This window comes from Notamacropus eugenii, chromosome 6 (genome assembly GCF_028372415.1).
Source record: "Notamacropus eugenii isolate mMacEug1 chromosome 6, mMacEug1.pri_v2, whole genome shotgun sequence".
NCBI lineage: Eukaryota > Metazoa > Chordata > Mammalia > Diprotodontia > Macropodidae > Notamacropus > Notamacropus eugenii.
This window is the reverse complement of record NC_092877.1, coordinates 299601659-299626591: the sequence shown is the minus strand read 5'-3', so window position 1 is coordinate 299626591 and position 24933 is coordinate 299601659. Positions and strand designations below refer to the sequence as shown.

Here is a 24933-nt window from a genome sequence, read left to right as displayed (position 1 = left end):
AGGTTGTCAGGGCTCTCTGGAACAGAAATCTTGTCCGCTCTGTGGTTTTGTGTCGTCTGCTGCTCCAGAATTTGTTGGGAGTTCTTCTTTACAGATATTTTATGGGCTGTGTGTTAGGAGCTAGCATATGTGTGTCTTTCTACTCCGCCATCTTGGCTCCTCCCCCCATCTTGGCTCCTCCCCCCACTTCTAGCTGTTCTTAAGGCATAATCTCACCAAATTTCTAAAAACCGAGTGCTGCTTCTGTAAGGAAGACTTCACACCCAAAACATTAGCAAAAAGCACAGAGGTAAAAAGGGTATAAACCATAGGAAAACAAGTTTTTCAAAGTGAACAAGTGGTTTCATTATTATGTATAGATGTATGTCAATTTGTAATTATAAGGGGATGCTACTTCTAAAAGTTCCCTAACCAGGTAACAGATAAGGACCAAGCATTGGCAAAATACTACTATTAATCCAAAGACTGTGCATTCTACCCAACACCAAAGTGCACTTAGGAAAAGGTAAGGAGTAAGTGACTTACAAATTCCTCAGCTCTGCTCTTTCCTGGGAAGGAGGGCTCATCTTGTTACTATATATGTAGCATGTATAGATTTATCAAAAGGATCCCTAGGCTCCTGCACCTCTGACTAGGAAACTCTGCCCTGTTACTGGTACATTTCCGTTTCAATGGACCCTGATCACATTAGCATGGCACATCTGGGTCAATAACATAAGTTGAACTATATATAGTCTTAATAATTATTTCTTAAAAGGTAGGGTTTTATGGAACAGGTCACTGGGAATGGACAGAAGAGAATATCAATAAAACATTTTTTTTAAAGTATACATGGTCTCTACTAATGAACACAGATGCAAAAGAAGCAAATATATTAAACAAATAACCCATGGCAATCTGTTCTATCCAAGAATAAACATGAAAGGGGGCCTAAAAGTATTGGTGTTACATTTTTAAACTATATAGATATAGATATAGAAACACAATGCTCTGACCACCACATGCTGTCTACTTTTACTTGCTACAAGCTCCACTAAAGCAGACTCACTGCAATATCATCACTAATCTATCATCAAGGTTGACTCAAATTTGTTATCCTCTTCTCTGCAGTTCCAGGATAACCTGGAAAGTACAACGGGAATAAAAGCTTGTTGATAACTGTTTAGTACCTTAGATTATTAGCAATTCGGGTACACTTATGAGATGAGAGACAACCTGGCTGGTTAGATAACTGGATGTTGCACTTGAAGTGAAGTTGTTGTTGCTCTATCCACTGTTCCACCTACCTGCTCTCCAAATCTCTCCTAATACATTTAAAAAACAGTTTATTGGCATGTTTTGTTTTTACATTACAAACATTTATAGATCACTAGAGGTCTCTAGTAACAAAGTAAAACAATAAATTAAACGTAGCAACCTCATCTAAAAGTCCATCAAAATCAAATTCCCTTTGTTCCCTGTATCAGTCATAGACAAAAATATCTATTCTGCACCTTCAATCTATCACTTCTCTTATCAGCAGGTGGATAATATGTTTCATGCTCAGTTCTCTGGAAACAATAATCACTCTGTACTGATCACAACTGTTACAGCTTTCAAAGTTGTCTTTACAATGTAGTTATTGTATAAACTGTTATCTTAGTTTTCCTCATTTCATTCATTTTTCATTAGTTTATGCAAGTCCTACAAGGTAAGGTGTTGATTTGTTTAATGCTGATGTAATAATAGAAACTGACTTCTTGGCTTTGCTTATTTTGCTCAGCATCAGTTCATACAAGTCTTTCCATGTTTCTCTAAAATCATTTCCTCATTTCTCATAGCACAACAGTTTTCTTTCATATCCACATCTCACAATTTATCTCAAAAATAGGTTCACATGGAAAATGCTATTACACACCCAGAGAAAGAATTATGGAGTCTGAGTGCAGATCAAAACATAGTTTCACTTTTATTTTGTTTTTTCTTTCTTGTGGTTTTTCCCTTTTGTTCTGATTCTCTTTTACAACATGACTAATGTGGAAATATGTTTAATACAAGTGTACATGTATATCCCATATCAAATTGCTTGCTGTCTTGAGGAGGGGTGAGGGAGGGAAGAAGGAAAAAGCATTTGGAACTCAAAATCTCAGAAAAGTGAATGTTGAAAGCTATCTACATGTAATTTGAAAAAATTAAATACTATTAAGTGGGGGAGAAGGGTCATAAAAATGGACCTGCATCATGGGACTTCTTTGAAATTCATTATGAAAAAGCAATATAGCTATGCTTTTAGAGGCTGCTCAGTAGTGCAGTGGATAGAGTGCTGGGCCTAGAGTCAGGAAGACGTGAGTTCAAATATGACCTCAGACATTTACTGGTATGACCTAAGTTAGTCACTTAACCTATGCTTCAGTTCTCTTAACTGTAAAATGAGGATAATAAGAGCACCTACCTTGCAATGTTGTTGTAAGAATGAGATAATATTTATAAATTTATATTTAATTTACATTTATAAATTTATATTTAATTTAAATTTATAAATTTATAATGAATGAGATGATATTTATAAAGCACTTTGCACAATGCCTGGCACATAGTAAGTGCTATATAAATGTTTGCTATTTATTATAAATAGTTCAGTAAAGAATCATTTTTCCTTGAAATAGATTTAAATTTTTTATTTTTCTCCAAGGTGTCCTTTGTGATTTTCTCTTTCTAGATCTTCACCAAAGCCACATAATCAATTCTTGTCTTGAAATCAAAATCAGAGACCTAGAGACAATTAAAAATCCAAAACATTTTATATATATATATATGTATATATATATATACACATACATATATATAAACTCCTTTTAATGTCAAAAAATTTGTGCCTCAAACAATAGTTGGACTATTGTTGTCTATTGAATGAGAATACATATGACAAAAAGCTATGGATTTTAAAATGCTTTTAAATTTATTTATATTTTAATAATCACAATAGCATCTATACACTCTTGAAAAAAGTGATATTCATTTTTATTTTGTCCATTTAGTTGGAATCAAAAATCAGCATACAATACTTGGGGTGTGTGTGTGTGGTCACCTTTAAAGGTTTGAACGTAATTTCTATGGTCCCTTCCACCTTTAATATTCTGGACTATAGACACAGATTCACTTGACTATATCTGAATCTCTCAATCTGAAACCTAAAGTGCCTTTATTCTTTTTTTTTTTTTTTTTTACCTTTGTCTGGACTTGTGATTTCCAAATGTATGCGAACTCCAGGGTGAGGAAAACTGCTACCAACACCAATTGGCAATTGTTATATAATTCAAGAGAACAGAATGAGTTCAAGGGATATCTTCTAATCTAATATCCTCATTTTACAGATTAGGAAACAGGCCCAAAAAGATTAGGAGACATGCTCAAAGTCACACAGGTGACGACAGTGTTGGTATCTGAATCTATCCTCTGATTACAAAGCCAACAATGTTTCTTCTACATACCCTTTGCCTTCTATATACCCAAGAATGATCACTGAGAGATCATGTTATTTTACCAAGGTCAAAACACCCCCAATCTGAGTTCTGATTGAACCCAATCCCAACCCCCACCACTACCAACCTCCCCTCCTATCCCCTCTGCTGGTGTACAGGAGCCTACACAGGTAGTCTTGGTTAAAATTTGCTGATTTTCTATTCGGTTCTACAACTCAATGGATTTCTGTGACTCTTCCCATGTTAAATTCTAATTTGCAATCAAAACATCTGACAAGATAGTTTCTGATTAAAACCATTAAAAATTTAAATGGGAGGGAAGCCTCAAGAAAGACAAATATAGTAAGATTATTCAATTTGACCAAATGTTTGCCACCCACAGACTGAAAATCCATCTGGAGTCTATGGTACCAAAGGCAAATTGAAAAAATTGTTTTGTTTCTTTTTAGTGTATGAATATGATCTCTAAGATTTTCCAAGTGGACCATCCCTATGTTACTCTTTCATTCCCCCAGAAATGATCGGCTCCCCTCCTCCTAAATTTGTCCCACCCTACAAATAAGACCCATTTCAACTTTCAAGATTTCAACTCACTACTTCTATTAATGTATCAATTGTTGTAAAAATATAATTTTACCCTGAAATGAATATTTTCATCCTATTTTCTCTATTTTCTTTGTCTTATGGATAAAAAAGAAATGTACCGTATCAATTCGTGTAGCTTGATCCTCCCAGGCATCCTTAAATTTCAAACCCTTTAATGTTAATAAAGTACTTTCTTAAACCTGGAAAGACTTATATGAACTGATGGTGAGTGAAGTGAGCAGAACCAGGAGAGCATTGTACACAGTAACAACCACAATGTGAGATGACCAATTTTAATAGATTTAGCCTTTCTCAGCAATGCAAGGACCTAAAATAATTCCAAAGGACTCATGATGGAAAATGCCATTCACATTCAGAAAAAGAACTACAGAGTTGGAATGCAGAGCGAAGCAGACTATTTTCTTTCTTGTTTTGTTTTCTTTCTCATGGTTTCTCCCATTTGTTACAATACCTCTATGCAACATGACTAATTTGAAAATGCCTTTAATAGGAATGTATGTGTAGAGCTTCTATCAGGTTGCATGCCATCTTGGGGAAGGAGGGAGAGAAAATTTAAAATTTATGAAAATGAACGTTGAAAACTAAAAATAAATAAATTGAAAAAAATTAATTACTTTCTTCAAAACCAAGATTACTGTCACGCAACAGTGGCTTCTGTTTAGGACAAAGACATAAATTGCTCTTCTTCTTTTGGCACCTCACAAACTATAGTTTGCACCAATTATGAATATGAAAGGTGATTAGCTGTTAGTCTTTTATGTACATTTTGAACCACATGAACATAAAGCTTCAATATCTGTAAAGCTCTTGTAACTCTTTTCAAAACCAGATGAGGAACAAATAAGCAAAAAAAATAAAATTGTCCTTACAATAAGCGCTAGCAGTTTGGTGAAGCAGTTTGATAATCAAAATGACGAGAAAATTACAGGGGCTTAAATTTCTATCACAACTCACTTAACCTCTGGGATTCTATTTGATCCCCTGTAAAGAGAGATGTTAGACTCAATAGCTAAATACTTTCCAGCTTTAGCACTCTATGATGAGGAGCAAAGAGTCTAAATTACTATAAACACACATATAGTTTGTTTTTATCTCATTCCTTCCTTTAAATAAATTCACATTTTTTTTTTTACTATTTCATCAATGTTAAAGAAATACTCTTAAATGGCTTATGCTTTCTTACACTATAAGTACTAGATCTCTATAATTTAGTTCTTGTGGTAAATGTACCCTAAAGACCATGAGATCCTCCTTCCATTTGAATTGTAGCTGAACTTTCAAGAGGTGTTGTCTCTCCCCCTTAGAATGGAAGCTCCTGGAAGGCAGGAGTAATTATTAGAGTAAATATTACTCTAAATTTGTGCACCCTATGTTTCCTTTGAGCTGTTTCAATTCTGCTCTGCTCATAGGACACAGCACCTTCTCTGAAGTGGGCGTGCCATGCTAAGTGCCAGTGTCTCCCATGTCGCACAATAAATTACAAAGTTCTCGAGAGAGATCTTCTGACTGTCCTTGTACCACTTCTTCTGACCACCATATGATCACCTGCCCTGTGTGAGTTCTCTATAAAATGGTCTTTCTGGCAAGCATGTGTTTTGTATTCAAACAACAGCCCATGGGAGTTGTGCTCTCTGAAGCATGCTTTGAATGCTTGGCACTGTCTGGTACTTTATCCTGCCAGGTGATCTTCAGAATCTTCCCAAGACAATTCAGAGGGAAGCAAGTCAGCTTCCTGGCATGGAGGTGGTAGACTGTCCATGTTTCACAGGCAAGCTCTATAGTCCATCAAAATGTCTTTCCACATTCATTATTGGACTATGGTTTCTTATTTCATGTGAATTTTGATGGGAAATAAGGGATGACTTTAGCCTGAACACTTCACATATTGATTATATTAATGAGATATGTCCTTAAGAATGGATTCTCTGATGTGAGAGAAATGATTATTTCTCTCATATGAATAACCAATTATTGAATTAGGACTAAGTTTTTTCCCCTTTCTATTTCCTCATTCAGAAATTAGCTCCTGTAAATGATTCAGTCAGCCTTTGATGGGCAGGGCTGATGATAAGATGAAATCTTTGGCAAGACTTAGTCAAATAGGCAAGTTTAAATCAGAATAAAATTTAAATAGATTTTAGTCTAGGTGAATTCTGGCCCATTATGTTTTAGTCAGACAGATCTGAGGAGAAGAGGATTCCCCCTCTTGTCTAGTTTGCCCTAGGAAAGGGTGATCTGGAGAGTCATGTTCCCTCAGCACCTCATTAGAATAAGTCCACCTCTCATTACAATTCTCATTCTCATTAAGTTTTAACCAATCAGAATTGATTTAAGCCTGTTGGTAACACCCACTTATCAAAGGGCATATGTGTTGAATGAAGGGCCTTCATGATTCATCTTTTGTTTACAAGAGATAGCTAAAAGACCATTCTTTAATTAATTACTCACTAGCCATAATTACTTACTTTTGCATTTGTATCTCTAGCACTTAGCACAGTGCTTCTACACACATACTTAATAAGTATGCACTTAATTCCTTCATTCATCAGTAATCAAAGGTAGCTTGGTGGCAATGGGGATAGAACACTGGATCTGAAGTCAGGGAGACTTGAATTCAAATCCAGCCTCAGACACTTACTAGCCGTATGACTCTGGCTGGGCAAGTCACTTAACCCAGTCTGCTGCAGTTTTCTCAACTGCAAAATGGAGATCATAAAAGCAACTATTGTTGAGATGATAAAATAAGGTTGTTGAGAGTATAAAATAATATTTGTAAGGTACTTGTAGTACCAATGCCTGGTACATTAATATTAATTATTACATTAATAATTAATGCCTGACTCTTAATGAACACATTTTCCTTTCCTAACCAAATATTCAATAAGATGTCTCTGTTTAAAACTCAAAAATAACTTAAAACAAGGAGAAGTGTCAAGGAAGAACAATAATATTAACTCAAAAAGAATTCAATTTGGTCAAATGTTTAAATCAAATTTAACCATTCCATAACACCAATTAAAAATTTAAATGTGTTAAGAGAGGGATAGTGAAGTTGAATATAATTCTAATAGTTTCTTTGTTTATGCCTCTCATTTTTTCTCAATTACATGTGAAAAAATTTAACATTCCTTTTGTAAAATTCTGAGTTCCAAATTCTCTCCCTCCCTCATCTTCCCCCCCTTGAGAAGGCAAGCAATTCAATATAAATTATACATGTGAAGTCATATAAAACCTATTTCCATATTAGCCACATTGTAAAAGAAAACAGACCAAAAAACAAAGAAAAAAAGGACAGTTTTTAAAAAGTATGCTCCACTCTGCATTCGGACTCCAAAAGATCTTTCTCTGGAGATGCGTAGCATTTTTCATCATACATCCTTTAGAACTGTCTTACATTACTGTATTGATTACAACAGTTAAGCCATTCACAGCTGATTACTGTTGCAATATTGCTGCTATTGTGTACAAAGTTCTGATTCTGCTCACTTTGCTTTGCATCAGTTCATATAAGTACTCCCACATTTTTCTGAAACCATACCCCTTATAATTTCCTATAGCACAACAGTATTCTATCACAATTATATCACAATTTGTTCAGCCATTCCCCAATTGATAGGCATCCCCTCAATTTCCAATTCTTTGCCATCACAAAAAGAGGAACTATAATTATTTTTGTACAAAAAGGTCCTTTTCCTTTTTCTTTGTTCTCTAAGGGATAGAGAGTTAGTGGTAGAAGGGTATGAAGTTTGGACATGGTTCCCAGTTGTTCTACAGAATGGTTGGATGCCTGGAAACACCAATGGCGAATTAGTGTCCCTACTTTTCCACATCCCCTCCAACATTTGTTATTCTCTTGTTCTATCATCTTAGCCAATCTGATGGGTGTGAGATTGTACCTCAAAGTTAATTTGCATTTCAATCACAAATCAATAGTAATTTAGAGTATTTTATATGACTATAGATAGTTCTGATTTCTTCTGAAAATTGTTCATATTCTTTGATCATTTGTCAACTGCGCAATGACTTATATTCTTATAAATTTGAGTCCATTCTCTATAAATATTTGAGATATGGGGCCTTTCTCAGGGAAACTTGCTGTAGAAATGTTTTCCCAGTTTCCTGCTTTCTTTCTCATCTTGATTGCAATGGTTTCATTTGTGCAAAACCTTTTTAATGTAATACAATCAAAATTATCCATCTTTCTTTTATTCCAGACCTGTGATTTTATCAAAATAGGGACACTTCACAATTTAGAAATTCTTCTCATAAATCATATTGGCAAATTATATGAAATGTTAGAGAACTTCCTGAAAGCTCAAAAATTTCAACAGGTTGCCCAGAATCACATAGCTAGTGTAAAGGAACTTAAATCCATGTCTTTCTGACTGAAATCAGCTCACTAACTCTCTACTCTGCTGAAAGAACAATACCAAAAAAATGAGAAGGTGATTTCTTCTCATCTTTATAATTTAATTTACATATACTGCACTCAATTTCATTCAGTAAATACTGAGTTTTATCACATACATAGAATGATATTTAGATTCTAAGAAAGAAAGAAAGTTGTTTAAGATAAGGTCACAGGAATTTAAAATTTAGTTGAGGTGACAAGATACCCACACCACAAAAAGTTAAATAATGCTAAGAGAATGAATTAGAGTTAAGTGACATGGTCATTAAAAGCTACTAAAATTCAAAGAAATGATAAATTAATGTGAGAAGAAATGACAAGGGAATGTTTTAGGGAAAAGGGTTGGTTGGACTTGAGCAAGACTTTAAAGGAGAGGCAGGACTTTGAGGGAGAAGGGGACACATTCTTGTCAAAAGAAACACTGAACACAAGCAAAGAAGTTAACATAAGCAAAGTATGTTTAGAGGATAATGACTCCAGACTAGTCTGACTGGAACTGAAGGTTTTAGTGGAAGAACACTGGGAAATAACACTAAACAAATCCATTGAGATCAGATCAAAGACCTTTATGGCTAAAATATATCAACTTTCCTGTATACAAGATGATAATTTTTTACCATGGAAAAAATTAACAAAAATAGTGTTTCCATAAGAACAATATAAACACCAGCATGTAGGGTAACATAGAGGAAAGAGGTATTAGAGGCAGAAAAATGTGCTGCATAAAGGAAAGCAAACTTGTAAACTATACTAAAGAATCTTGAAAAACATGAAATTCACAAGCTCTAATTATTTCAATCTCCATTAAGCAGTTTAGATTAAAATCACAAATGCAACCACATACCTTAAGCTATACTGATGAGCAGGCAGCTTTTACATAAAAGGCAAAATAATTCAGACAATAAATTCAATTCTGGATATCTTAAAACTCCACGATTCTTTAGCCTGCTCCAAATGCTACCATACATCCAAATATTTACTGATGATTTAATATCAATCAATTCCAATTCACATCTCAATATGAAAACGTACTAACATTGCACAAAATCTTACATTTTTAAACTATGAGAGAAATAGAAGCTAGCTAAATCATATCCAACGTAGGAATACAAGAGAATTCTGTCTTTTATAGCTATTATCACATACAGGTAAGGTGATCCTGAACCATATAAACCACTCAACTGAAGACAAATGGATTAAGGCACTTACCCACACTTACAGAAGTAGATTGTTATACTGGGCAATTCAATTCAATAAATATTTATTTAGCACCTACTATGTGCCAGGCGCTGTGGTTTACCACTGAGGATACAAATAAAAGAAAGACAGTCCCTATCCTCAAGGAGTTTACAATCTAATCAGGAAGACAATACATAAAAGAAAGCAGGAAGAAGTTAAGGGAAGGACAACAGGGGGTTCCTAGCACATCTGTTCAATGGTGTTCAAACCAGGCAATGCTTAAGATGTTAAGTAGAGACTAAGTCCAGATCCCTGCCATTTGTAAAGGAAGGCTACAAGAATTAGAAGGGTACTGAGTATCTAAGGCTAAGTTAAATATCACGATGATAAGATTTCAGGTGACTGGCTTATTCTGGGAGGGAATCTGATTCCCTGGAACTCAAACCAAGCAAAACTTAACATGGAAAGTGGAAAATGAGCAGCAAAGTACTGAAAAGAGAGTTGGGAAGTCAAGATTTTAGAAATTCTGGAGGTGAAATTCATTCATAATATCGAACAACAACTACTGAAGTCCAGTACAAAGGTGACTTCTGGGGACAGAGCCAAGATGGCAGAGTAGAAAGACACACAAATGCAGGCTCTCCCCACACAACCCATAAAATACCTGTGGAGAGGGACTCTCAACAAATTTTGGAGCAGCAGAGGTGGAGAGCAGCTGGGTGGAAGAGATTTCCAGGGTGACCTGGGGGGCCCACGGGGGATGTCTGTTGCACCAGCATGGAGCAGCAGAGCCCAGCCTTGGCCACAGGGCTTGCAGGTGGCCCTTGGGGGCACAATCTCTGGTTGCAGAGGGCCCGGTTCCAGTGGCGGCGGGTTTGCGGATCCCTTGGCCCACAGGTGACAGAGGTCAGTGACAGGGGTTTTTTCAGCTGGCCAAGAGGGGAGAGGGGCCTTCGTGTGGCTCCGGCCTCAGGCAGTGGCCACGGAAGGCCACATCAGGCAGGTGGCAGCAGTTCCCACCTCAGCCCCTACAGGAGCCCACTCCACCTCAGCCCCTACAGCAGCCTGCATCCACTGTTGGATCATAAAACCTCTGAGGGCACTGAGTAGTCCATTCTTACCTCAGCCCTGGGTAGAGGCCCTGAGGGAGCTGGTCTTTGTCTCCCACTGAATGGCAACCCTGCCCCCACAGCTTGACTGAATCCCAGCCCCCCAGTGCTGACCTGGCAGAACTGGAGGACAGGTGGCCGTAGAGAGGAAACTGCTAAGATTCTTGGCACAAAAATCTCTTCAAAATCCCAGACCAGTATACACACTTGATTTTGCCCCCCCTTAGAGGAACTGAGATCTTACAGGTTCCCTGACTATACCGTACTCTTGACAAAGTCAAGAAACTGGTTGGGAAAATGCCCAAAAAAGGGGAAAAAAATAAGACCACAGAAGGTTACTTTCTTAGTGAACAGATATCTCCTCCCATCCTTTCAGATGAGGAAGAACAATCCTTACCACCAGGGAAAGACATAAAAGTCAAGGCTTCTGCATCCCAAACATCCAAAATAAATATTCAATGGTCTCAGGCCATGCAAGACCTCAAAAAGGATTTTGAAAATCAAGCAAGAGAGGTGGAGGAAAAACTGGGAAGAAAAATGAGAGATATGCAAGAAAAGTATGAAAAGCAGGTCAACACGTTCCTAAAGGAGACCCAAAAAAATGCTGAAGAAAATAACACCTTGAAAAACAGGCTAACTCAATTGGCAAAAGAGGTTCAAAAAGCCAATAAGGAAAAGAATGCTTTCAAAAGCAGAATTAGAAAAAGAGAGGGGAGGAGCCAAGATGGCAGAATAGAAAGACACACATATGCTAGTTCCGAACCCAGAGCCCACAAAATACCTGTAAAGAAGAACTTCCAACAAATTCTGGAGTAGCAGAAGCCACAAAACAGCAGAGTGGAGATTTCTGTTCCAGAGAGACCTGAAAACCTGACGCCAAAGGTCTGTCGCGCCCTGGACCTGGAGCGGAGCCCAGCCCTGCCTTGGCCACACAGTACCAAGAGGAGCAGATCCAAGCAGGCTTCAGGGACAGAATCTCCAGCACCCGTGCAGGTTCCTCCACCCACAGGCGCCAAAGGTCAGTGAGAGGGTCTTTTCAGCTCGCCGAGAGCGGAGTGGGGTATCCCCATAACTCAGGCCCCCTCAGGAGGCAGCAGCAGAGGCAGCAGCATACAAGGGCTCCCAAAGCAGGCAGGAGCTAGGATCCATTGTTGAAGGTCTCTGCATAAACCCCCTGAGGGAACTGAGCCCCCTGAGGCAGCCCTGCCCCTACCTGAGCACTTGAACTTAATCTCACACTGAACATCAGCCCTGCCCTCGCCCAATGCCCTGAGGCTGGGAAGCAGCATTTCAATCTCAGACCTCAAGACTAGCTGGGTGGATCTGGAGGGTGTGGAGAGGAAATTCAGAAGTCAAGTAACCCACTGGGAAAATGCCTAGAAAAGGAGGAAAAAAAATAAGACCACAGAAGGTTACTTTCTTGGTGAACAGATATCTCCTCCCTTCCTTTCTGATGAGGAAGAACAATGCTTACCATCAGGGAAAGACACAGAAGTCAAGGCTTCTGTATCCCAGTCTACTCAATGGGCTCAGGCCATGGAAGAGCTCAAAAGGGATTTTGAAAATCAAGTAAGAGAGGTGGAGGAAAAACTGGGAAGAGAAATGAGAGACATGCAAGTAAAGTATGAAAAACAAGTAAACACCCTGCTAAAGGAGACCCAAAAAAATGCTGAAGAAAATAACACCTTGAAAAATAGGCTAACTCAATTGGCAAAAGAGGTTCAAAAAGCCAATGAGCAGAAGAATGCTTTCAAAAGCAGAATTAGCCCAATGGAAAAGGAGATTCAAAAGCTCACTGAAGAAAATAGTTCTTTCAAAATTAGAATGAAACAGATGGAGGCCAATGACTTCATGAGGAACCAAGAAATCACAAAACAAAACCAAAAGAATGAAAAAATGGAAGATAATATGAAATATCTCATTGGAAAAACAACTGACCTGGAAAATAGATCCAGGAGAGACAATTTAAAAATTAGGGGACTATCTGAAAGCCATGATCAAAAGAAGAGACTAGACATCATCTTTCATGAAATTATCAAGGAAAACTGCCCTGAGACTCTAGAACCAGAGGGCAAAATAAGTATTCAAGGAATCTATAGATCACTGCCTGAAAGAGATCCAAAAAGAGAAACTCCTAGGAACATTGTGGCCAAATTCCAGAGTTCCCAGGTCAAGAAGAAAATATTGCAAGCAGCTAGAAAGAAACAATTCAAGAATTGTGGAAATACAATCAGGATAACACAAGATCTAGCAGCTTCTACATTGAGGGATTGAAGGGGGTGGAATATCATATTCCAGAAGTCAAAGGAACTAGGACTAAAACCAAGAATCACCTACCCAGCAAAACTGAGTATAATACTTCAGGGGAAAAATTGGTCTTTCAATGAAATAAGAGGACTTTCAAGCATTGTTGATGAAAAGACCTGAGCTGAAAAGAAAATGTGACTTTCAAACACAAGAATGAAGAGAAGCATGAAAAGGTAAACAGCAAAGAGAAGTCATAAGGGACTTACTAAAGTTGAACTGTTTACATTCCTACATGGAAAGACAATACTTGTAACTCTTGAAACTATTCAGTATCTGGGTACTGGGTGGGATTACACACACACACAGAGACAGAGTACACAGAGTGAATTGAAGAGGATGGGATCATATCTTAAAAAAAATGAAATCAAGCAGTGAGAGAGAAATATATTGGGAGAAAGGGAGAAATGGAATGGGGCAAATTATCTCTCATAAAAGAGGCAAGCAAAAGACTTATTAGTGGAGGGAAAAAGAGGGGAGGTGAGAGAAAAACATGAAGTTTACTATCATCACATTCCACTAAAGGAAGGAATAAAATGCATACTCATTTTGGTATGAAAACCTATCTCACAATACAGGAAAGTGGGGGAGAAGGGGATAAGCAGGGTGGGGGGGATGATGGAAGAGAGGGCATGGGGAGGAGGGAGCAATTTGAGGTTGACACTCGTGGGGAGGGGCAGGATCCAAAGAGAGAATAGAAGTAATGGGGGACAGGATAGGATGGAGGGAAATATAGTTAGTCTTATACAACACGACTATTATGGAAGTCACAGATTTGGCCTATATTGAATTGCTTGCCTTCTAAAGGGAAGGGGTGGGGAGAGAGGGAGGAAGAAAAGTTGGAACTCAAAGTTTTAGGATCAACTGTCGAGTACTGTTCTTGCCACTAGGAAGTAAGAAATACAGGTAAAGGGGTATAGAAAGTTATCTGGCCCTACAGGACAAAAGAGAAGATGGGGACAAGGGAAGGGAGGGATGATAGAAGAGAGGGCAGATTGGTGATAGGGGCAATTAGAATGCTCGGCGTTTTGGGGTGGGGGGATGGGAGAAATGGGGAGAAAATTTGGAACCCAAAATTTTGTGAAAATGAATATTGAATAAATTTAAATAATAAAAAAAAAAGGTGACTTCTTAGAAGAATTAGTGTAACTAAACAAGGACAAAAGGGATAACCATAGCATGACATTATAGACTTGGCTTCTGAGTAAGGAAGACTTGGGTTCAAGTTCCAACTATGACACATACTGGTTGAATGACTTTAGGCAGGACACTTAAGCTCTCAGAGTCCCCCAGGAATACTCTACAAATATAAACTGTGGAGCAATTATAGATCTACACTGGGAGATTCCTAACCATAAGTTCTCTACACCAATGAAATCACAGATTCAGTCAAAAAACAGAAACAAAAAACTTCTACAGCAAAAGTTCTTAACCAAGAGGTCCCTAACTTTTGCATGTGTGTAAGGATACACATGCATATATAAAACTACAATTAGCTTCCTTTGTGATCCTATGTGTTTTACTTCATGTTTTTAAAAACATTATTCTGAGAAGGGGTTCATCATAGTCTTTACCAGACTGCCAAAGGGGTCCAGGGTATAATAAAGGTTTAAAACCCCCCTGCTCTGTTGCATCAAACATACTCCTTAAATCTATGCTAAATGTTTGGGCTAGATACTAAAGCCCCCTAAATGAGATTCATAATCACTCAAAAAAGTCTGCACTATATACACAAGAAAAAACCAAGTAAATGAAGAATGTCCATTGTCCACACACTATGACTGTACAGTTAAATATGTATATGAGGGAAAAATCAATGAACTGGTTCCAGAAGTGAATAGAAGAGGAAACTGAATTGTCTTTGGATAATTTCACAATACTTTTAACGATCTCAAGCTTCTCCCTGAAACAAAGGCTCATCTTTATAGCATAAAGATTCTTCAGTTATGTTTTATGGCTCCAACTCATGGAATACTACAGTCTCCAAATAATTAAAGTTGAAAATCACCCAGAGGACAAGAGAGACACATGGTAGTAATGAATAAGTTGTAATATATTACCAACAAAGAAATGTGCAAGAGGAAAGAATATGATCATGGACATGTATGACTAGTGAAGAAGCTGGACAACTACACAGTAAGAAGATGAACAGTCTCTGAATCCATACAGCATAAAGAAATTCCAAGAAAGGACAGCAGAATAGTGGGTGGACCCCTTGTGGAGGACATATGGGAAGACCTGGACAAGATAACATGTGAATAGTTATCTGTTTTAATGGTGTTCCTTATATCAAAAAATCCTTGACCTACTGAAGTTAGTCAAGAGACATGAGGAGAGAAAGAAGAGAATTTTATCATAAGAAACATTTCAGGAGACAATAGACTGGTTTGAGAGACCTTGGAAAAGAGTCTTAAAGGAACAAAACAAGAAGGAAAAGGATAGTAAGAAGAACTTTGACTTTCTACAAGGCAGATATTAGAAAATTATCTTCACTGGCATACAATACAGAGTTATAAGATCAGAGTGGTGGCAAATCCTGGAGCAACAGACTGGGGGTCTGGGGAGAAAGTACCAAAAGGACAAATCTGGAGTCCAAAGTTTAGCCAGAAAGGTTCCCCATTCAGGTACCATTTCACTTAGGAAGCAAATGAGGAAACTGTAACACAAATGTAAATATAACTCTTAAAAGATATGGAATGACAGTCATAAGACTCCCACTTTTACTCTCCAATCTTTTGAAGACTCAAAGATTCAATTATTTAGAATCTTTACGCTATATACCCTAAAAGAGGACCTTTCTGCACATTTTTCACCTCAATAGAAATATTCAGGTCCAAATACATTAAAAATTATTTTACAACAAAAAATATCTGAGTGATCCTTTGGTGCTTTATTTTTAATAAATCCAGAAGTAGCCTAATCTATAAGTAAAAAAGCAAAGTAAGACCTCCACTATTCAGAAATAGATATAGTTTAAGATTTGGAGTCAATTTGCCAATTTCTCTTTGTGGAAAAATCCATGTTTATAACTTTGGTCCCACCCTATTCTGTGCAAGTGAGATTTGACATACGACCCACAGAAAAGTAATCATTTTCTTTACTTAGCATAGGATCAAGCTGAATACTATATATATATGCTTTTGAATCCTGATGTCAAGAGATATTTTTTACAACAGTACCAAACACAAACTTCCCAGAGAAATCCATCAAAGATATGACATTAAAAGTAAAATATTTCAGTAAGAAATATGGACCTTCAAGAAAGAGACCTGAATTTTTCCAAATATTTGACACTAAATAACAGAAATTCATTCTTTGTTAATAACCTTTAAAATCTGATTTCAACTCATCTGCAAGTATTTTTAATATCAAGGATAATAAACCAACATCATCTAAATTTCTTCTTCCTCCTTAATGATGTTAGCCTGTTCACATCTCTCTCACAACACCGATTACAGAATGCAGAGTTGAAAAAAACCACAGAAATACCCTGGGCCAACTCCCTCATTTTCCAGATGAGGAAATAAAAATCAATCTGATCTGTTTAATAATATAGGTCAGTTTTAATTACAACTTCTCACTCTCACATTTCAGAGGAATGTAGCACAATCATGTTTATTTGATATTTGATGTTAAAATAAGGCCTTTTAGGTTATCTTGCTTTACGAAAAATTGAAGTCAAATCTTAAAATAGCATCAATTGCATCTTTAAATTGAGAAATAACATTTTGTAAAGTGCAGGCTAACTGTAGGCTTTTCTTCCATTAAAATTGTCAAAATCTGATTACTATGAAATTTGTTGGAATCTTCTCTCCACTTTATTTTATGACGGGGTCTCCAATCATGAAATACAGTGGTCACTCACAGGCCCAATCCCACTACTGATCAATATAGAAGCTTTGATGTTCATTTTTCTGACACACTCAGGCAGCTTACTGTATCAGAGTTGGATTTAGTATTGACCCCCAAACAGCTCTACCCCAGAGTGGCTTATAATTCCCCAAAATCAAAGAATCTACCAGCCTCAGCCTCCCCAATAGAGATTACAGGGGTGTGCCACCACACCTAAGGAATGCTTTTATAGAGGTAATCAAATGGTTCTCTAATCTCATCTATTTAGAATTTTCCTCCAACACTCCAGTTCTCAACCTATCCATGTCTGCCATCTTGTGGGACTCATGTCCAGGTACTCCCATAATGTTTTACCATGAAACAGAAAAACATTTGGGTCATAAGTCTAATCAGATCAATAAACATTTGTTAAACACCTACTAGTTGCCAGGCACTGTGCTAAGTGTGGAAGACACAAAAAGAGACAAGGGACAGTCCCTGCCCTCACAGAACTTAACACCCTAGTGAGGGAGAAAATATGCCTACAAATACATACAAAGCAAGCTATATACAAGATGAATAGGAAATAACTAACAGAGAGAAGGCACCAGAATTGAGAAAGGTTAGCAAAGGCTTCCTTTAGAAGGTAGCATTTTAGTAGGGGCTTAAAGGAAGCCAGGCAAATAAGCAGTCAGAGTGTAAAAGGGAAAATGCTCCAGACATGGGGCACAGTCAGAGAGAATGCTCACAGCCAAGAGATGGAGTGTCTTGTTTGGGGAACAGCAAAGAGGCCAATGTCACTAGTTTGAAGAGTAGATGATGGGGAGCAAAGCGTAAGCAGACTGGAAAGGTAGAAGGGGAATAGGTTATGAAGGGTTTTGGATGCCAAACAGAACATTTTGTATTTGCTCCTGGATGAAATAGGGAGCCATTGGAGATTACTAAGTACAGGACAACATGGTCAGAACTTGCACTTTAGAAAAATCACTTTGGTGATTGAATGGAGGATGAACTAGAATGGGGAGAGACTTGAGGAAGGCAGATCCCTCAGCAGGCTATTGCAATAATCAGACATGAGGTGGTAAAGGTCACCACCAGTGTGGTAGCTGTGTCATAGAAGATAAAGGGACATACAGTAGAACTTTGGTTTACAAATTTAATTCGATCAGAAATTCTGTTTGTCATGCAATTTGTTTGTATTGCAAAGCGAATTTTCCCATAGGAAATAATGTAAAGTCGGGATGATGGATACTACATCCGCAAAAATATTCATATAAAAATAATTATTCATAATTTTAAGTTTTTTGTCCCTAATGCACCTGAAATACAATAGCAATGATTAGTACACAATATAAACCAAAACTAAAATAAATTAACCTGCACTTTACCTTTGAGAAGAATCATGGCTGGAGTGAAGGAAACATGAAGGAGAAGGAGGAGGAGGAAAGGTTACTGCCTTCACTTATTTTTCATTTTTTAGAACCACTTCCATGTTTTGACTAATTTTTTTCCTTTACATTTGCTCTTGACTAGCAATCTAACAACACTTGCTTGTGACACTTTTTCAGAATGTCATAGAAATGTGACATTGCATTATCGTTAAAAAATATTTGTGGCTCTCACTGTGATGTTTTTCAACAAAATTTTGATGTTCATACTGCAAATTTTTCTTTGTCCTGCAAGAAAAATTTTGCAAAAAATTTCTCTGCATCCAGTGAAGCATACCTAAACCAGGTTACTTGTAAACCAAGGTTCTACTGTATTTCAGAGATGCCGAAAAGATGAAATCAACAGGTCCTGGCAACAGACTGGATATTGAGAAGGGGGAGTGAGAGACAGGGAGGCATCCAGGATGACTCCAAGCTTATGAGCCTGAGGGAATAAGAGGATGGTGTTGCCCTCTACAGTAATAGGAAAGGAGAGGAGGGTTTAGGGGAAAAGATAATGAGTTTTGTTTTGGATATACTGAATTTTAGGCATTTCCTAGACATCCAGTTTGAGATGTCTGAATGGAATTAGAGATGAGAGAGTAGAGGTCAGCAGAAACACTGGGGTAGGAAAGGTAAGACTTGAGAATCATTAGCAGAGACAGTAATTAAATTTATGAAAGCTGATGAGAGAGAGAATAGAAAAAGTTAGGAGAGAATGCTTAGGGGCACCTATGGTTAGAAAGCCTGATCTGAAAGATGTATTGGCAAAAAAGACCTAGGAGTGATTAAACAGGTAAGAGAAGAGCCAGTAGAGTGGTATCCAAAAAGGAGAGTACTGAGGAAAGAACAGTCAGTACTGTCAAAGGCTGCAGAGCAATTAAGGAAAATTAGGATTGAAGAAAGGCTACTGGATTTGGCAGCTATGAGATGTTTAGTAACTTTGGAGAGAGCAATTTCTGTAGAAGGTCAATAGTCAGATTGTACAGGGTGAAGAAGAGAGTGAGAGAAGAGAACGAGGAGGCACCTGGTATAGATGGTCTTTTTCAAGGAATTTAGCTACAAAGTTACTATTATGAAGGTGTCATATAAAAGATATAGGACAATAGTTACTGGGGATGAAAGGATCAAGTGAATGTTTTTTCCAGGATAGTGGCAACATGGGAATGTTTCTGGCCATTAGAGAAGAGTCAGAAGACAGAGAGACTGAAAATAAGGGAAAGAATGGGAATGACAAAGGAGGAGGAATGGAATGGGATGGCTTGAATAAGCAGAGGACTTCTTATTCTTTTGTAAGGAGTAAGCCCACTTCCACATGTGAGACGGGGTGAAGGAGGCATCTGAGGAGATGAGGAAGAAGCTCAAAGTGAATGGTCCCACTTTTTTTCTGTAAAATATAAGGAAAGGTTTTCAGTTGAGAGGTTAGGGGGAGAGGGAGCCAAGAGAGGTTTAAGTACAGATGGATGAAAAAGTGTGGAACAGTTATGGAGAATGCAAAAGTTAAGTTGATAAGGGAGGACTGCCAAGCAGCAGGTAAGGCCTAGTTGGGGTTAGAGTACAAATTTTGGCAAAAGGACAAAACTGAATAACTGTCGTTTCTCTTCTCATTTTTAAAAGTAGAATATTTAAAATACTGGTCTATATATTTTCTATATTGTTCTATATATTTTCTATATAATTTGCAAATTTTTGACATAAACCTGAAAATCTATGCAGTAGAAAACTGAAAAACCACTTATTGTATCTAATCAATAAGTTTCTCTTTATTGCTTTCATTGCAGAAATTCACTTTTCCATAGAACAAAATGGAAGCTATCTTAGGCTGGGCAACCAGGCCTCCTGACCTTCTAATTTACCAAATCCAAGAGTCTTTTCTTAGTCATCATCCTTTCCGACCATTCTGTAGTATCTTATAGTCTTAATTATTTGATATTCTCTTCTCCCCCGCCCGGGCTTCCTCACCATCTCTCTTGGTTTTCCCCTCTATTTATATGACTACTCTCAACTGATCCTCTTTACTGGTTCTTCTTCCTCCTTCCCACCCCCTTGATTATGTGTGTGCCTCAAGACTTACACTTCCATCCTATTCTATCTCTATACTTTCTCCTTTGGTAATCTCATCCCTGGCTTAATTGATTGCTTCAATTATCAATTATTTGCAAATTATAACAGCCAATAATAGTTAATATCTGTATAGCCCTTATTATGTGCTAGGCACAGTGCTAAGCACTTTACAATTATTATCTCATTTGATACTTATCCCCTTGGGGGAATAGATGCTATTTTCCCCAAGATAAGGAAACTCAGGCAGAGGGTAAGGGACTTGCCCAAGGTCACAGAGGTAGTAAGGGTCTGAGACAGGATTTAAGCTCAGGTCTTTTGGGCTCCAAGTCCAGTGCTCTATCCACTGAGCCTCCTAGCTGCCCAAAATCTATATATCACTCCCTGTTCAGCCCTAGTCTCTCCTCTGATCCAGTCCCCCATCTCCAATTGCCCATCCTAATGGCATCTTAAATTCAGTACATCAAATACTCAACTCACTATTTGCCCTTTACACCTCCCATAAAAAACCTGATGCTCTTCTCAGCTTTCCTATTACAACTGCGGGCATGTTAACCTCCTAGTGACAAAAGCTTAAAAACCTTTAAATTACTTGACACTGTCTGCTTTCCTTTACTCTCCCACCAACCACCCAAGTCCTGTCAATTCTACCTTTATAATATCTTCCATCTACTCCCTCCTTTATACATACCCTGCCTTCACCCCAGTTCACAAGGTCATATGACACCTTCCTAGTTAGTATTCCTGACTGGAGTCTCTACTGCTCTCCAATACAGAAGCTAAAGTCTTCATTATACTATACTACTATACTAAAATCATTATACACGTCACCATGCCACCTCCACCTCAAAAGCCTTCATTGGCTCCTGGTTACCTACCTTATGATAGACTACAAACTCCTTATCCTGTCATTTAAAGTCTTCTAATTGTATCAGAAGTAGCCAGGGCATGGCCCCTTTAATGAGGTCAAGAAAAAGCAAGACCTCAGGGTATGTGGGAAACATCAACAGTTACTACAGATAATCACTCTTAAGCTAGCAGAGTCCAGAAGTGCCCTCAGGCATGGCCCCAAAGGAGTCCCAGTTTCAGAGTGCAGTAGGTTTAAAGTTTTGGGAGAAGACAGGACAGGACGGAGCGGAAACAGGAAAGAAGCCAGTAAAACCCAAGTCAACTGGGCATCTTTTGGCCATCCAAGTTCACCTTCCTTTGGAAAGAAGGAAGGGGAGGGGGAGGCAGACAGGAAAGGAGGAGGTGAGTTACCCAGCTAGCATTCAGCCAGCTGCTTCAACTCACAGGAAAACCTCCTCTGGACCCTCCTAGCTTGAGAGTGATTATCAATAGTAACGGCTGCTGTTTCCCACCCAGGCTGATGTCTTTCTTTTTCTTGACCTCATTAAAGGGGCCATGCCCTGGCTACTTCTTAAACAGACCTATTCAATGAATGAGCGTTGCCTCCCCCTAAGTGAGTGCCGGCAAAGACCTTGGCCTAAACAGCCCAAGGTCTCCCAGTGCATCCTGGGTCATCTCCAGTCATCCTGAGGAATATCAGGTCACTGGATTCAGATGGCTCTTGAGGAGAAGTGAGGCTGATGACCTGCACAGCCCTCCCTCAAAACAAAGTGAAGTGCAAGTCATGTCATCATTTCTCTGATGGCATGGTCTTCTTCAGCAACGAAGGACAAACACAATTGTAGAATTGTAGAAGGAAGGAGAGGGGGAGGCAGACAGGAAAGAAGGAGGTGAGTTACCCAGCTAGCTGGGTCCCCATTCAGCCAGCAGCATCTACTACTGTGAGTAGATGTGAACATATGTTTAATATGAATGTATGTGTAGAGCCTTTGTTTGAAATTTGATCACAAATCTACCAACTATTTCTGGTGTCCCAGTGTCAGGATAACAATTTAATATTTTGTAGCTACACTGGTCTTTTTTCAATGTCTTTAGCTAGACGAGTACAAAATTTACCGTACAGCTTTCACTGGCAACAGAATGAAGAGAGAAGGAAGATTTCTTGGAGCATCAATGACTCATTTAACCTCTAAGCTTTATTATTCCATATAAGTTTACCTTTCACCGACAACTGTAATTCATAAAGAAATGAAACTTTTTACTCTAGAGATCTTCAATAAAGAGAAGTGGAGGTTGGAGGCCTGACCCAAAAGGAAAAAAAGTCATTCTCTTCTTTCCCTCTTCTCAACCTTTATTTTCACTTTATAATAAACTCCTAATCACAAGAACATTTTTTCCTTTTTTACCAATCCTGCAACCTATCCATCTATTCAGTGATCCCTCGGAAAATGCTGATGATTTCCTTATTTTCAATAGCATGTTACCAACTCCTCCAAAGTGGGTACCAATAGTCCTGTCTACCTAAGGCTATCCCTCCAATCCACCAAATCTCTTCATAACCACTATCAGTTGAAATTTCTTCTGTCCCACAATTCTTTCCTATTGAAAAAAAAGACTACATAGTAGTGTTTCCCAGTAATGTTTCCAATTCTGACAAGACTTTTCTTCCAACTATCTCTGATCACGAGAAAAATCTTTTGGTTTAAATCTAATTCAGTTGAGTAGAAATGTTCCCTATAAAACACTGTGAAAAGTCATTACATATGCTAATAGACTAGTTAAAGTTCACATCTACAATTCTTTCCTATCCTTACAATCACATATAACATCCAAAAATCGGTGAACTTATAAATTTTACCCTGAACTTCTCTTTATTAGTTTTATATTGTACCTGAAGGTTAAGGGCAAATGCGAACAAAGGGAATGGAAAAAACACAGGGAGGAAACATTTTCCACTACCACCTTTATCCCTGGAGAACATAAAGAAAAACAGAAGACCTATAACAAACTATACGGTAAGCGAAGGATATTCAGTTCAGGAATTCTATATTTAACAAATTTTTCCAAACAAACCATTCCTTAAGGGGGGGAAAGGGCTTTTTAAAAGGTATCTGTGCTTTCACATAAACCCAAGCATTATCACAGAAGTATCCGGATTCCCTGTCTCCCACCATCCAGTCAGTCCCCAGTTGGAAAACTGAAAGAAATGATGCCATGAGGTTCCTTCCTTTCATAATAATGTGTGTCAAGTATGTACAGTGTTCCTTCCCAAAGGGAAAAAATCATCATTTAATTTAACTGAAGAGAAGATTCTTTATAGTGCGGCTTCCCCTTTTCCCTTTTGAGAAAAAAAATGACAACTTTCATCAAGAAACTAGTGTTTTCCCATCGTTTCCTTGCAAGTCCTAAGAAGAAAAGAGAAGAGAAGAGAAGAAAGCCCTTCGGAGAACCCCCGAGCCCAGCGAACGGGGTCAGGCACCCCGCGGAGCAGCGACCTCCACCCCCAGCGCCGACCTACAGCGCAGGCAGGGGAGCAGGGCGCGGGGCTCCCAGAGCCACTGACACGAATGAGAACGAGAAAGAAGCCCCCACCCACCGAGGAGATGGGGGGGAGCGCTGCCCACGCCGCTCAGCCTCCCCCGCCATCCCACGCGCCGGGCGGGGGGTCAGGCGCGGCTCGGGAAGCGCTGCCGAGCCTCAGCCTCCTGACCCCCGAGCCACCCCCCCCACCCAGGACAAGCCCCGGGAGGCAGAGCCCCACAGCCGCCGTCACAGCCCAAGACTAGGGGGCGGAGGGGGGAGGGGAAGGGGAGGGTGGGGGAGGGGGAGCAGAGAGGAGAACTGAGGGGGAAGGAGCGGGGGAGGAGAATGGACGGGGGGGAGGGGCAGGGATCCCTAAGGCCCCCGAGCTCGCTCCCGCCGGGCAGCTTCGGCCCCCGGGAGCACTGCGGGTGCCCCCCCGCCCCCCGAGCGCCCCTCCCCCAGCCCGCCGCGGCCCGGGGGATGCCGACCACCTGGATGTAGTTGTTCTCGCAGTAGTCGGCCACTCGCTCCAGGTTAGTATAACTATCGAACAGGGCCCGGCGGCCCCCCGGGATTTCCTCCTCCAGCAGCATCTGCAGCTCCGCCATCTTCACATCCTCCTCCTCCTCCTCCTCCTCACACCGAACTGCGGCGGCGGCGGCGGCGGCACCAGGGAAACCCAAGACCGGAGAGGAGGAGCAGCGCCGGCGGCGGCGGCCACTCGCGGAAAGCGAGAATCTCCCCCCTGCTGCGCGCGAGGCGGGGAGGGGGAGCGAACGAGGGAGGGGGAGGGGCCGGGGGCGGGGCGCGCGCGCGGCCTCAGGCCGGTCACGGGGGCGCGAGGGAGCGGGGGCGCGAGAGAGCGGAGGCGCGCGCTCCGGAGCCCTCCGCTCCCGGCTCCCGACCCCAGGGCCTGAAAGCCTGATTCCCAGCCCCCGCCCCCTTCCCTCCACTTCCGGCGTCTCCTAGCAACGGAAGGAGGCGGGAGCCTGGGATGCGCTCGGGTCTTCGGGTCGTAGGGTTAACCCTTGGCGGGTGCCGAAGGTCGAGGGAGGGGAGCGCTCCCTCCCCGCCCCCCCCGCACCCCGACCCCCCCAGCCTCCGAAAGCCGAGCGCAGGCTCTCCACCCCCTCCCCCGGCGCCCCGGGCCTTCCCGTGGAAGCCTCAGGGCC

The 24933-nt window shown here is 39.8% G+C and overlaps 1 protein-coding gene across 5 annotated transcripts in view; it reads right to left on the bottom strand.

The window, feature by feature from the left end:
- Positions 1-24692, bottom strand: part of ABI2 (abl interactor 2) — a 114661-nt gene extending 89969 nt beyond the window's left edge. For 3 of the 5 annotated variants that reach the window (XM_072617348.1, XM_072617347.1, XM_072617349.1), the window contains exon 1: positions 24253-24551. In XM_072617348.1, the coding sequence (XP_072473449.1) occupies positions 24253-24369 (117 nt within the window). In that variant the 5' untranslated portion in view covers positions 24370-24551. Of the gene's footprint in view, positions 1-10321; positions 10544-24252 lie in introns of those variants that run through there. The other 2 variants (XM_072617350.1, XM_072617351.1) reach the window with 2 other exon arrangements.
- Positions 24693-24933: the final 241 nt, after the last annotated feature.